The sequence below is a fragment of the Typopeltis vanoorti genome, chromosome 13, assembly GCF_054136105.1.
Source record: "Typopeltis vanoorti isolate ZY-2024b chromosome 13, IOZ_Tvanoo_1.0, whole genome shotgun sequence".
NCBI classification, from domain to species: Eukaryota; Metazoa; Arthropoda; class Arachnida; order Uropygi; family Thelyphonidae; genus Typopeltis; species Typopeltis vanoorti.
This window is the reverse complement of record NC_143561.1, coordinates 87,898,307-87,914,148: the sequence shown is the minus strand read 5'-3', so window position 1 is coordinate 87,914,148 and position 15,842 is coordinate 87,898,307. Positions and strand designations below refer to the sequence as shown.

Sequence of the window (15,842 nt, the reverse complement as noted above, 5' to 3'; positions counted from 1 at the left end):
GGTGGAGCAAGCTAACATCACTCCTATCTCAGTATCTCCCATAATGCAAAACACGTCTCCTTGCGGATATGTATAATGTTATGCATTAAGGGAAGAGCCACTACTCAGATTAGTTTCGACCTTTGTTGAGGTCTCTTCAGCGGGAACCAGGCCCAAGTGGAGATACCAGGCAGAAGCATTAACAAGGTCATCTCTACCTATAGGAGTTGCCAAATGGTGTGCCACCTTTTTATTAAATTAGAGATTTAGATTTAGAGAAAGATGTTAAAAGTTTATTTTTCACTTGGTTAGACTATAATAAATTTAGTTTAATCCTTTATCCAAGTGTGAGCAAACAAAGTTTGCGCCTGAAAGTATCTTCAGGACTGGGATAAGGTGGAAGGTGGTACAACACCGGGCAACTCGTTGCAAAAGTGGAGTATCTCCCATAATACAAAGCACATTTCTTTGCAGATATGTGTAATGCTATGCATTAAGGCAAGGGCCACTACCCCCTTTGCAACGAGTTGCCTAGTGTTGTACTACCTTACCCCAGTCCTGAAGATACTTTCAGGCGCAAACTTTGTTTGCTCACACTTGGATAAAGGATTAAACTAAATTTATTATAGTTGTAGAGTAGGTACCCTCCCTCAATGAGTCCCTTGGACTACCTGGAGGTGTCATGTAATAATAATAATGATAGTAATGGTAAAAAGCTTGTGGAATGGATGGAGGACCAGGACCTTAACTTAATATACGATGCTAAAGATACCTCCTATCTTTTATTTTTTTCAGCTAGATGGCATAGAGGATATACTCCAGATCTCTGTTTTGTAACCAAGGATCATCACCATCAAAGTCTCAGCATAAATAGAAAAGTTCTTGGGCCCTTCCCAAGTAGTCAGCACAGACCAATCTTACATTTTCTAGGAATTCATAGACCACTTATGTTGTCTGTCCCAAATCCTAGATGGAACTTCATTAAGGCAAACTGCAAGAACTTTGCTGAACAAGTAGATGCCAATATCAGATGGATAAAAGCTATACCTAACAATTACAATAGATTTATAGGAGTGATTAAAGGAGCTGCAAAAAGAACTATCCCTAGAGGTACAGGAAGAATAGATTCGGTTAGAATAATGATCACCAGTCAGTAAAAGACATCAACACACAACTGTTGAAACAGAAGATATCTTAAAACCAAATTCTACCTTTTCCAGACCATTTACCATTGAAGGGGTAAATGAGGCTATCAAAATACTTAAGAATGGTAAAACTGCTGGACAAGATGGAATTTATTATTATTACATAACACCTCCAGTGAGTCCAAAGACTCATCGAGGGAGGGTACCTACTCTACAACTCTCCGTCTCCATCACTCACTCCACTAACTGCAACTACCTTCATGATCTACACCAAAGCCATCTACTGCCAACCACCACCACTAGTATTTTTACAGACAATCACAAACATCCATGCCCATGGCAGGATTTGAACCCACAGCCTTTTGGCTGGAGAGCAGATATGCTAACCACTCAGCCAACCAGGCTGGCAATTTTTCCAGAATTTTTTAAAAATTGCAGCATGTATGTCATAAAATGGTTAACTGACCTATATAATAAATCTTAGTTTCAGGAAATCTTCCTTTTCTCTTTAGAAAAGGAAGATTTCCTTTTAAAACCATTTTAAAATTTTAAAACTTTTAAAACCATTTTAAAACCAGGCGAAGATCCATCATTAAGAGCTAACTACCAACCCCCATAGCTCTTATGAGTGTTATGTTACTCTTAATCTTATGGGAAGGATTATATACAACAGAATATCTCCCATCATAAGCAACCTAATACCTCCTGAGCAAGCAGGCTTCAGACCAGGAAGAGGATGTTGTGAACAAGTACTGGCTCCTACATCAATGATTGAGAATGGTTTTGAGAGACATCTGAAATCTATTGCTGTGCTTATTGACTTAACATCAGCATATGACACAGTATGAGAAAGGACCTGCTATTTAAATTTCTGAAGATGATTCCACGTAGAAGATTCGTAAATTTATTGAACAATATGCTCAATAAAAGATGGATACAGGTATTTGTAGGTCATTCAAAAATTGACCACACAAGCTTAATAATGAACTCCCTCAAGGCTCTGTATTGTCCCCATTGTTGTTCAATTTATATATTTATGATCTCCCCCTAATCAGTTCAAGGAAATTTGCTTATGCAGATGACTTCGCAATAATGACATAAAGCACAAAGTTTAATGAAGCTGAAAAAATAATCACAAATGATTTGAAAATTCTGGACTCATATTTCAAACAGTGGCATCTAAACCCAAACCTAACAAAAACTGAAGTGTCTACCTTCCATCTTAATAACCATCAGGCTAACTTCAAACCTACTGTCTTCTTCAGAGATAAATTACTGAACTATAATCATCATCATCATCATCATCATTGGCTTAACAACCATTTGAGAATAAGAATCCTAGCCTTCCTCAGAAGCTTCTGCCACTCTTCTCTATTTTTTGTCTTAGTCATTACATTCCCCAATAGTTTTGGCATCTTCCATCACGTTATCCTCCCATCTAGGAGGATAACGTAAGAGGACTTGAAAGTATTGTTAAAGGTAGCGAAAGAAAAGAGTGACAGAGTTAAAATGGTAAGTCTGTTGCCGCGGTATGACAGAGAGGAGTTTAGAAGGAGGGCCATAATCGCAAATGACATTATGCGCAGGTTATGCAGACGGTGTGGTATGGAATTCGTGGACGTATGGAATGAGTTTGATGGGCGAAAGGACTTATACAAGATGGATGGCCTGCATTTGAATGGACTTGGTGTGCAGAGACTGGAAAAGTGTTGCTGAATGAAGTGAAAATGGATGTGCAGAACCAGGGAAACTAGAACTACCAAGGGGGGGGGGGGAGTGGATATGCAAACTTCAGTGAGACAGTTGAATGTAAAAATGTATATAATGTACCTGAACCAGCACTAAGGACAAAAAATGGGAATGAGACATTTAGAATAACGCATCAAGATAGGGGTGGGACAAAGGGATCACTGCATTTCATGTATACTAATGCCAGGAGTATTAGGAACAAGAAGGAAGAATTTTTGGTCTTGATTGGTCTTCCTGGCTACAGGTTATTGGCATTAGTGAAACATAGCTGATGGAAGATGATATAGTTAGTGGGATAGAATGTGTAGGTTATAGTGTGTTTAGGAGGGACAGAGAGAATAAAATGGGGGGGGGGGGAAGGGATGTTATTGATGATAGATGATGAACTGCAGCCAAGGAGAACTGAAGTTGTATTGCAGGATAGTGAAAGGAGCTCATTTGAGGCTACTTGGTGTGAGATTGAGACTGGCAGAATAAAATATACAGTTGAGTGCTGCTATAGACCAGGTGATGGAATAGATGATGGAGATAGTATGCATAAACAAATTGATGATATGAGTGGAAAGAGGGTAATTATTATGGGAGATTTCAACTATGGTAACTTTGATTGGAAGGAGGAGAGGACACATGTGAGGAAGGAAATGGATTTTATTCAATTATTAAGGGATAACTATCTGAGACAGCATGTAATTGAAAATACTAGGGGTGTGAGAGTGCTTGACCTGGTAATAGCATCTCACAATTTGACTGTAATGAATATGACCATGTTGCCACCTATTGGTGAGAGTGATCATAAGGTCTTGACCTGGGAGGTGGCTAAAGGTGTGGAATTTTTGATTAAGACAGGGTATATATGGAATTACTGTGCTGGCAAGTTTGACAAGCTTAGGAGCTTGCTTGGATCAGTGCCATGGCATGTACAACTGCAAGGGCTGGACGTCGATAGAGCATGGGAAGTGGTCAAGGAGCATTTACAGAAAGTTATGGCTGATTGTATACCTAGGGTCCGAATAGTAAAACAAGTAGGGGTTAAATGGATGAATAACACCATTAAGCTTGAGCTGCAAAAAAAGAAACAACTGTGGAGGGAATTTAAAGAAAGGGGTGACCTGCAGGCACACGAACGGTATAAAGTGCAGGCCAGAAGGGTAACGAGTGTGGTAAAAACAGCAAAAGCTGATTATGAAAGGAAACTAGCTATGGAAGCAAAAGAGAATCCCAAACAGTTCTTTCAATATACTGCAAGCAAGGAAAAAACTGTACATGGCAAAATGATTTTAAGGAATAACGATGGTAAGGAGGTCACTGAACCAGTCGATATAGTGGAGTTACTGAGCGCGCACTTTGCAAAAGTATATCATCCAGGTGGTGACATTGAAAAAATGAAGGAACCATTAGTTTATATGGGAATTGTGATGAATGAAGTGGAGGTGAATAGTCTATTACAGAACCTTAATGTGAATACATCTGTGGGATTGGATGGTATACCGGCACGGGTCTTGCGTGAAACGGCTAAGGAATTATCACTGCCCTTGACCATGTTGTTTAATCTGAGTCTCAGGTCTGGTTTAGTCCCAAAGGTGCGGAAAGAGGGAAAAATAGTTTCACTGCATAAAGGAGGATCCAAGACTATGGTGGCAAATTACCGACCGATCAGCATATCAGGAGTCATTGTCAAGGTCTTGGAGAAAGTAGTCAAGGGAAAAATACAGGAATGGATTAATGAAAATGAGATACTGTACAGGGGACAGCATGGCTTTGTGAAGGGTAGATCATGCCTCAGTAACTTGCTCAAGTTTTATAACAAGGTGACAGCAGAACTGGATAAGGGAAATGGGTTTACAGTGATACTGCTGGACCTGGCAAAAACGTTTGACAGGATACCACATGGAATTCTAATCCGTAAACTACAACACATGGGAATGGATATAGGGTTGGTGAGATGGATAGGTGGGTGGTTGATGGAGAGATATCAAAGAGTAGTTTATTCAGGAGTAGAGTCCAAAAGACGGCCTGTGACTAGTGGTGTGCCGCAGGGTTCTGTTCTTGGGCCACTGCTGTTTAATCTGTTCATTAATGATATAGGGAAGGATCTAAGTGGAACAGTTCATTTGTTTGCTGATGATGCAAAGTTGGGTAGGGCGATAGTGAATGCAGAAGATGTCAAAGTCTTGCAGGATGACTTAGATAGATTGGAGTTCTGGGCTAAGGAGAATGGATGTCAATTTAATGTGACAAAATATAAGGTTATGCATTTTGGGGTGAAAAGACTGGCAGCAGTATACCACATTGGTGGAACTGTACTCCAAGAGACTGATGAGGCCAGGGACTTGGGAGTGTTGGTGGATAGGGAGATGAAGTTTAGGGGGCATATTGCAAAAGTAGCTAAATCAGCTCATCAACTCACTTGGTTGTTGAAAAATACCTTGACGAGCAGAGACAAGCAAGTTATTGTACCTATGTACCGAGCCCTGATAAGACCTCATCTCGACTACTGTGCCCAGATTTGGTCACCTCGGTTTCTTCTTGATGGGGAGGAGGTGGAGAGGATCCAGAGGCGAGTGACAAAGATGATAGCAGGTCTATGGAATGAACAATATGAGAACAGGTTGAAAATTTGTGGGTCGCAGAAACTAGTTGATAGGCAGAAAAGGGGAGATATGATTGAGACAATCAAATTGCTAAAAGGATTCTATAGGATTAATTCAGAGGATATTTTTGAGATCAGGACTGGTGGTGGGAGAACTAGGGGACACCTATGGAAGCTGGGCAAGAGTGTGGTTAGTAGGGGTGTTAGAGCTGGGTTCTTTACTTTTAGAGTGGTAAATGAGTGGAATAAGCTGCCAGAGTCTGTTGTGGGTGCTATGACAGTGAGCGAGTTCAAGGCAAGGTATGATAGATACTGTGAGAATGTCGAATAGTTGTGTGGACAAGATGTTTAGGGCCTCCCTTGATGAGTCTAAGGACTCCCTGGAGTAGCCCGAAATAATAATAATAATAATAATAATAATAATAATAATCTAGTTCTTGGTCTTCCTCTAGATCTATTACTCCCTAGAGTTAGAGAGAAAGACTTTCTTTACTGGTCTTAGGTCTTCCATTCTTATTAAATGTCCACCCCATTGCAGGCAACCAATTTTTATGAATGTAATAATATCTGGTTCCCTAAGCAAATCATACAGTTCATTATTATACCTTATTCTCCATTCATTATCCACTTTAACTGATCCATATATAGTTCATAGTATTTTTCTTTCGAAAATACTTAATCTTCTTATATCCTGTTTGTTCATGCTCCATGTTTCCAATGCATACACTAATACAGGTCGAATTAAGGTTTTATAAATCCTCATTTTACTTTGGAGAGTTAATAGTATTGATTTTATGTCTTAAAAAGTCCATGATAACATCTGTTTGCTAGAGATATTCTCTTTCTAATCTCAAGGCTAGTATCATTATCATGACTGATCATAGAACCTAAATATATAAAGTTTTCCACATGTTCAAATTTATAATTTCCAATTGTTACATAACCTAATAAATTCATGTTATTATTATTGGGACTTGAAACTGTGTATTTACTCTTTTTTTCATTAATCTTTAGGCCCATTCTTTATGCTGAGTTTTCCTGAATTTTAATAATACACCTAAATATTTAGGCGTTATCCTAGACAGAACACTCACCTTCAAAGTACATCTAGTGAAAATAGCTCAGAAAATAAAAACTCATAATAATGTAATTCAGAAGCTGACTGGATCAACTTGGAGTGCAGATGCTGAAGCCTTACACCTATCAGCTTTGGCTTCGGTTTATTCAACTGCGGAGTAAAGCACCCCAGTATGGCTTAACAGCGTTCATACTTCTAAGGTGGATATCCAACTTAATTAAACAATGAGAATAATAACAGGAACTATAAAATCTACACCAAATTATTGGCATCCTGTCATCAGTAACATCGCACAACTTACACAGAAAAGCAGCTCTTGCTAAATTATGGACAAATTTAAACAACAATGTTAACCTACCTATCCACAAAGACATTCAAAATCCTCCCACAAGGAGATTAAAATCAAGAAATACTAGTTGAAGAACAGCAAAGGAATTAATTGGTAAATCTTTTAACTTGGCTGATATACGGAAAGATGAATGGCTCCAACACTATAATAATTCCAGATTAGCTATATCTGACCTTGCATCTAAACTACCCAGATTTGGACTACCACGTCATCTTTGGGCAACTTTAAACCGCATTAAAACTGGTCATGGTAGATGTAAACACTAACTACATAAATGGAAATGGACCGACTCTCCTGCTTGTGACTGTGGTTATCATTCTCAAACTATTGATCATATTTTACTGGACTGTCCGATATATGCTCTTGAGGGCACTATACAAGATATACATAATGTTACGACAGAAGCTATAACCTGGCTTTAAAAATTGAAAATTGCTTTGTAAAACTTTCCTTTATGTGATTTTTAATTGTCATACATCTGTTACTTTGGTGTATTATGTTTCTTGCTGTATTTAATCATCATACAATAAATAATAAAAATAATATTGATATAAGTGGTGTTGACTGTTCATTGTGTGCATCTTCTTATGTTGAATACATATACAGTTGACCCTGTTTGAATTGCTTGGGATTTGTTTCAATAACTATATTGGAAAATTTTTTGGAGATTTGCGACAATTTGAAGAAACTCGCAGAAGAACTGCATAGACTAGAATTGTCAAAAAAATTAAGAAAAAGTTAGGCATATCATGAATGCATAAACTATATGTAGATAATAGTCTAATTTATCATTTACTACGATAAAATATGCATAAATCTATTATAAAAAGTTACAATTTATCAAAACTTACACACACACACACACACACAAACACTTACAGACTGTACATGGTGCCATTCGCAGTTGAGAGAAATGTAAACAAGCATAAAGATACAGTATTAAATCATCACCGCATAAATTAACTGTAGCACATACTGTACTACTGTAATAATTTCGTAGCCACCTCCTGTTGCTATTGTGGTGAGCTCAAGTGTTGCGAGTATCCACTTTAAACTAAAGTAAACTCTGGAAGAAGAACTGGTACTCTATAGAAACATTTTTAGAGAAATGAAAAAGCAAAAAAGTCAGGCAGAAATTATGATTCATTTCTGTAAATGCATCATAATGCATCATAAAGGCACACCGCGTGTGCTTGCCTCTCCTGCCTTGTTATTAGTGCATGAATTGTTATACCAATAAATAAATATGAATTGCTTTTTCACATTATCTTTTCATTTTTGATGCGTAATGTTAGATATGTATAACATCTACAGTATTTTGTATCATATAAGACAATATTCAGTTAGGTACTGAGAGACAGACAATTCATCTTGTAAACATACAACAAACTTACGGTATTGATAAATACAGTACATTATTGTAAATGTATTTTTTTTTCCTTATGATTTTCTTAATAACATTTTCTTTTCTCTAGCTTATTGTAAGGATACAGTATATATAATATGTATAACATACAAAATATGTGTTAATTGACTGTTTATGTTATTGGTAAGGCTTCTGGTCAACAGTAGGCTATTAGTAGTTACGTTTTTGGGGGAATCAAAAGTTATATGTGGATTTAAAGCATTACAAAACCAACATGTGGAGGAACCATACATCAGAACCATCAAATCAGCATACACCAATTCCACAGCAGCAATTCATTACAATGGAAACATCTCTACTGTGGAAATACAGAGAGGTATAAGACAGGGTGACACAAAATCTCCAAAATTATTCACAGCGTGCCTAGAAGAAATATTCAAACTTCTTGATTGGGAAGAGATAAATGGAAGATGTTTAAGCCATTTACGCTTTGCAAATGACATAAATATCTTTACTTCAACTGCTCATGAATTACAGATTCGTATCCATGAACTCCAAATTGCTAGCAAAACAGAGACCCAAGTTATGTTCAATAGCTATGTCCAACCAGAAATAATAAAAATTAAACAAGCAGATCATTACATATACTTAGGACAACAGATATCAATGGAACAAATACCAGGAACGAAGCTAAAAAGACATACAATGCTTGGGTGGAAAGCATTCGAAAAATTACATTCAATATTCAAAAGCCAAACTACCATTACACCTGCCGAGAAAAGCTTTTAACAAGTGTATTCTTCCTATACTGACATATGGTTGTGAAACATGGACACTAAATGCAAGGGAAATTCAGAAATTAAGAACAAACACAATTTAGCATGGAAAGAAGTATGCTTGGTTTCACAAGACTGGATCACAAAAGGAATACATGGATAAGAAACCAAACCAAAGTCTCTGACATCATAGGAAGAGTGAAACATCTGAAATGGCAATGGGCTAGGCATATTGCTCAAAGACAAGATCAACAATGAACAAAATAAGTACTGGATTGGATTCCATGAGAGGAAAAACAACCAGACAGTTTTGGAGTAATCTTGGAAAGGCCTTCATCCAGCAGTGGATGGACAATGGCTGATAATGATATGTATATATATATTTTCAAAATTCATTTTTACTCGGTTGGAATATTATAAAAAAAAAAGGTTTAATGACTGTTACCGAGAGATAAAAAGATGACAAGATATATTTAAAAAAGATACTACTAGTTTACTAGTATTGTTACATGAACATCCTCAGGTATCACAATCAAAGAAGTATATACAAAAAATTACAGAGACTTAAAATTGTACTAACAGAACAAGTATAAAAAGACAGTAGCATGTTTGAAAAAATACAAGTATGAGTTCCAAACAAACGAATACTACGCACTGTCGCGAGTGCGCCAGTACTGAACAGAAGCAACATGTGCGTCAGAGAGATTGTAACTCAGGCTGTTGTTGATATGAGAGGAATCTAGAGAAATTTCCCTAGATTCAACAATCTTTCTTTCGAGTTCATCGTAGCACACATGGATGTTAGAAGTTTGAGTCCAGTTTACAATGTGCCAGCGGCCTTCGTCTGAGTTAGCTGAAAAGAGAACGTGGCTAGAGAGAGTGCTAGCTCTAGTCCTGTTATAGGAGATATCTCTACGGTGTTCATCCAAACGTAGAAGGATGGATTTAGCAGTCTGTCCATAGTATGGCTTTCCGCAATCACATAAAATCTTGTACACTCCTGGAAACTGAGTAGGAAGATGTTTCTGTTTATGTTTGCTAAGTAATGAACGAAGTTTTGGAAGCGTCATGAAGCATGTTTTGAAGTTGAATTTCTTGAGAATCTTGGCCAGTTTTGGTGAAAGAGAGCTGATGTAAGGCAAGGAGATGAAGGCTCTTGGGGAAGAGGGATCTTCAGAAGTAGTTGAGTGCCTGGGGGAAAGAAATTTGTCAATTTTCTTTGGAGAGAAACCATTGTTAATAAACGTTTTTTTAAGAAAACGGAGTTCATTTTCAATTTCTGTTTCTTCTGTAAGTAATGATTTGGCTCGGTGAGCTAAAGTGGAAATAATACCACATTTTTGTGGGGGATAGTGATGGGAGGAAGCATGAAGGTATCTGTCAGTATGAGTAGGCTTTCTAAAAATTGAGATTTTAATGCTCTCAGCACATCTGGTAAGTTTGAGGTCTAAAAAGGGAAGGCAGTCATCTGATTCCAGTTCGAAGGTGAAAGAGATTTTTTCATGGCACTTGTTTAGGTGGTCTAAAAATAAATAGAGGTTATTGACACCGTCTTCCCAGATGAGGAAAATATCATCAATATAGCGGTACCAGACTTTTGGTTTAAAGTGAAAGGAGTTAATAGCTTTATCTTCAAAATTGTTGAGAAATATATCCGCAAGAATCGGAGAGAGTGGGCTGCCCATAGCCAGACCTGAGTTTTGTTTTGTAAGTAGATCTTGTTATCATATTTGAAGTATCCTGACTTTATGCAATGGGAGAGAATAGCAAAGAGTTTTTTTGATAATTTGTTCTTGAGAAGATCGAGGACTTCTTGAGCAGGTACATTTGTAAAGAGAGAAACAATATCAAAACTGGCCATTAAATCTGTTTTTTTAAGTTTGATGTCCTTGATTTTAGAGACAAAATCTGCAGAGATTTTAATATGTGAAGAGGAAATTCCAGAAAGATTTCTTAGAAAACTTGCTAGATATTTGGAGAGTTTATAAGTGGGAGAGTATATGCCCTCAACTATAGGTCTGAGTGGGCAGTTATTTTTGTGAATCTTGGGGAGACCATACAGTCGAGGTATCAAGGGATGAAGTGACCTAAGAGAAAGCCGAATGTTTCTTTGTAACTCTAAGGTGGTTTTTAATAAATTATTAGTTCTATTGTGTAGTTCCATCGTAGGGTCATTAGCAATTTCTGAGTAGGTATCACTATTTAAAAGTTCCAAGATTTTATTATGGTAATCAGACTTGTTTAAGATGACAGTTGCATTCCCTTTGTCTGCCGGAAGGATAACTATGTTACTGTTATCTTTCAAGGACTTGATAGCTTTCCTTTCAGAGTAAGAAATGTTGTCAGGTGGAGGTCTAGCTTTATTTATAGAGAAAATTGCTTCCATACGGAGGAGGTTAGCTTCTTTGTTTGGTAATAAAGAAGCTGCCTTTTCTATCTTTGTTAAGAGATGTTCTCTAGGGATGGATGTAGGAGCAGTGACAAAGTTGAGACCTTTAGCAAGTATGCTTTCTTCTGCCAAAGATAATTGATGGGAAGACTTATTGATGACAACTTTTTTTAGATAGGTAGAGTCAAAATGAGAAGTTTTGCTATCCTGATTATATTTAAGAGAATCATATTTTCTAATGAGTTTTATTTTATTTAAATTCTGTATTTTAGAAGCTTTAAGAGTGCTAATTTCTTTTAAATGGTTCCAAGATGAACTGTCTAGAGAATGAGAAAAACGTGTTTCGTGATAGGTCTTCTTAGAAAAATAAGCAGCAAGACAATGTTTGGTATCACAAATGCGTTCCGATAAAAGATCTAGTTTTGCTCTCCTATAAATTCTTTCAGCTCTAGCGGTTTTAATCGATTCTTTAAAATTCAGGAAGCGTGGAATAATAGAATTACACTTACATCTTTTTAGAAATACAAGTCTGTTGATGTATAATCCAATCGCTCTGAGATTCTTCTGATATTCTTTGACCAGTGAATTTAATTCCTCGTCATCAGGAAAGTAGATATTTTCAAAATTCATTTTTACTCAGTTGGAATATTATAAAAAAAAGGTTTAATGACTGTTACCGAGAGATAAAAAGATGACAAGATATATTTAAAAAAGATACTACTAGTTTCGTTACATGAACATCCTCAGGTATCACAATCAAAGAAGTATATACAAAAAATTACAGAGACTTAAAATTGTACTAACAGAACAAGTATAAAAAGACAGTAGCATGTTTGAAAAAATGCAAGTATGAGTTCCAAACAAACGAATACTACGCACTGTCGCGAGTGCGCCAGTACTGAACAGAAACAACATGTGCGTCAGAGAGATTGTAACTCAGGCTGTTGTTGATATGAGAGGAATCTAGAGAAATTTCCCTAGATTCAACAATCTTTCTTTCGAGTTCATCGTAGCACACATGGATGTTAGAAGTTTGAGTCCAGTTTACAATGTGCTGGCGGCCTTCGTCTGAGTTAGCTGAAAAGAGAACATGGCTAGAGAGAGTGCTAGCTCTAGTCCTGTTATAGGAGATATCTCTACGGTGTTCATCCAAACGTAGAAGGATGGATTTAGCAGTCTGTCCATAGTATGGCTTTCCGCAATCACACAAAATCTTGTACTCCTGGAAACTGAGTAGGAAGATGTTTCTGTTTATGTCTGCTAAGTAATGAACAAAGTCTTGGAAGTGTCATGAAGCACGTTTTGAAGTTGAATTTCTCGAGAATCTGTAATTTATATAATAGAATTTATATAATGTAATTTAATATATAATGTAATTTATATATAATAGAATCTGTAACTCAAGAATTATAGAAATTCCATTCCCTTATTGCTACATGCTTGTTCCTCTCCCCAATTTATACTGCTGTAGTTAAAATCTCCCATAACAATCATTCTTCTTGCACTTGCCAAGCTGAACTGTATAAACATCTCCTGGTCCCCACCTTCTGTGCTCCTTGGTTTGTAGCAACACCCCACTAAAAATCCTGTCTTGCCCACCTCTACCTCACACCATATGCTTCCAAAATCTTTATTGTCACTGCATTCCAAAGCCTCCACTCTTAGAGGATATCTAATAATAAAGTGCAATGGAGGAGGTGAGATTGGACAGTAGATCGGACACACTTTTATTGACTATATGGGGGTCTTCTAATTAGACAGATTTGAGCCCTAAGTGATTTGGTCCTCAAAATACATTAAATATACTGAATCTTTTTGACTGGTTATATTTAAAAAATAAAAAGAAGGTTTGCATAATTTTTATGGCTATTTATGTTACTTATGCACAAAGAAGAAGAACTAGTGAAGTTATATTTGGATTTCACTACAATTGTAATGCAGTATGAATTACCATTTATTCTGCAACAACATATTCCCATGATGAATCTTTTGACTCCATGGAGACCATAATAATAATAATAATAATATAACAAACAGTATAAAAATAATACATGCTTTGACAAGCCTCATTAAAGTTTTGATTTCAGTCGAGTAATTAAAATATTGCACTGAGATGCATATGTGAAATGTATACAAAATTAATGAAAAATAATTCACTTACTGTTTCTCTCTAAATGGTGTTGCTTTTCTTCTCTTTCCATAATCTGAAAAAATAAATATCATTTAAAATCATTCATGCAAATTTTACCAAAAAGAATGTGCTATGATTTGTGTTATTCAATCCCAAAACAAAATGCAGAAGATGGCATTTAATAATAGGCTTGTTTGTCTTTGTTTTACCTAATGTTACTATATATGCTAGCGATTTCATAAAGACAGTGAAGGTCAATTATAATTATTCCTGATCCTGCTGCTCTACCACACTGCAAAAACAATTCTGTCATTCCTACAACACAATGATGAGTTTTGTGTTTCAATTTTACAGTAAAATCCTGGGAGTTATATATAAAATTCAAGATTTAGTTCTTTAATGTTGGCAACAGAAGTGAATGGCTTTACATGCCTCAGCAGAATATTATATTTATGTATACTGTATTATGTTTAACTGGTAATTAATTTACGGAATTAACAACGCATATGAAGTATTTTAATTAAAGATAACTTTAATGAATCACTTCTATATTTCGGCAATGTCACATTGCCATCTTCAGGAACATCAAGATATGGTATGTGCACTAAGGAACTAACAAAGCAAATGAGGAAGAAAGTAAGAAACTACTTTTGTTCCTAAAGTCCTAATGACCTTACTTCCTGTTACAGACCATATAAAAAGTTGGCATCCCTTATCCGCTCTACCAAAGACCAACCACTTCCCCTAGACCTACCTGGTGTATACCAGGTCCCTTGCAGCTGCAAATTGTCCTACTTTGGCCAAACAGGCAGAACAACAAATATCAGGATTTCAGAACACCAAGACTACATCCGTTTTCACCAGTACAGCCGCTCTGGGTTGGCAGACCATGCCTTAGATACCCATCATAAAATTCGTTGGAAGAAAACAAAAATAATCCATCGCAGCAAGTTTAAATACGAAAGATTATTCAAAGAATCTTCAGCAGCTCTAAAAAACGTTCCTAACCTCAACAAATTTGGGTGCATGAAACTGCCCCAAATTTGGGAGACTTTCATTATGAGAACTTCAGCCCCAACTGCCAAGACTACCAAATTAGCCTGCAAGAGGGCACCATTAGGACTTTAGGAACAAAAGTAGTTTCTTACTTTCTTCCTCATTTGCTTTGTTAGTTCCTTAGTGCACATACCATATCTTGATGTTCCTGAAGATGGCAATGTGACATTGCCGAAATATAGAAGTGATTCATTAAAGTTATCTTTAATTAAAATACTTCATATGCGTTGTTAATTCCGTAAATTAATTACCAGTTATGTCTAACCAACGTATAAGTCTTACTACTGTATTATGTTTATGCAGGCAGTATATTCCAGTATATTTGCAAATCAAAAAGAATGTCTTCATGCAAAAACCCTATGAAAAGTTTAGTTAATGATGAAAATTTCAATTTTCATCATTAACTAAAATGATGCCCAAGTAAGTGAGTCAAAAGATTCACTTACTTGGGAAGTGTACAACATAGAGATGACCAGTCTAAACATGATATTAAAGTGAGCATTGCTAAAGCAACTGTTGTCCTTCAGGGGCTAGAGCCACTTTGGAGGAACAATAAAAGATAGCTAAATACAAGACTCTAACTCATCAACACCTTGACTATACAGAAGTGAGAGTTGGGCTGGATCTGATAGTTTACTTAAAATAGCACTAGAGGGCGAGAGACTATGTCAGGACTATCACCTTTATAGTGACCCAATGGTCATCTATATAGGTGAAGTGAAGTGCATATTCCATTAAATTTAATTTTTTTGATTAGTCGTTTAAAACTAACTTGTTCATAAGAAATGGAATATGCAGGAGCATGGCTATTTTTTTAAGCAGTCTCTATTATTCATGCCACCCTGAACTTTCCCTTTGATGGCTTCTTTATAATAATTTGGATTCTTCTAAGTATTTTCAGTAGGCCCATATGAACTTGGCCTTATTCAAAATGCTTTTTCCAGCTGACGTCTGTAACTGCTGGAAATGGTAATACCACTATTTTATATGTTGTACATACAATCCAAAATAAGTATGGAGTTGGGAGTCAACTCCCAACTCCAAGTTAAATCTTTTGTCAAAAATGAATATTTGAATATTTCAAAAGAAAAAAAAAAAAGAATGAGATTGACAAGATAGTCATGTGTTTGTTGCAGTCATCAAACGCCAGTGCTATCATATGAGGTGAAGGTGAGTAGAATGATATATTTAGTTGGATGTCACTATATTCTATATAGAATCAACATACAGGGGC

The 15,842-nt window shown here is 36.4% G+C and overlaps 1 protein-coding gene across 1 annotated transcript in view; it reads right to left on the bottom strand.

Moving 5' to 3' along the window:
- Positions 1–15,842, bottom strand: part of LOC150100341 (uncharacterized) — a 330,657-nt gene that overhangs the window by 11,871 nt on the left and 302,944 nt on the right. The window contains exon 8 of the mRNA XM_090402716.1: positions 13,583–13,625. Within this exon, the coding sequence (XP_090258842.1) occupies positions 13,583–13,625 (43 nt within the window). The remainder of the gene's footprint in view (positions 1–13,582; positions 13,626–15,842) is intronic.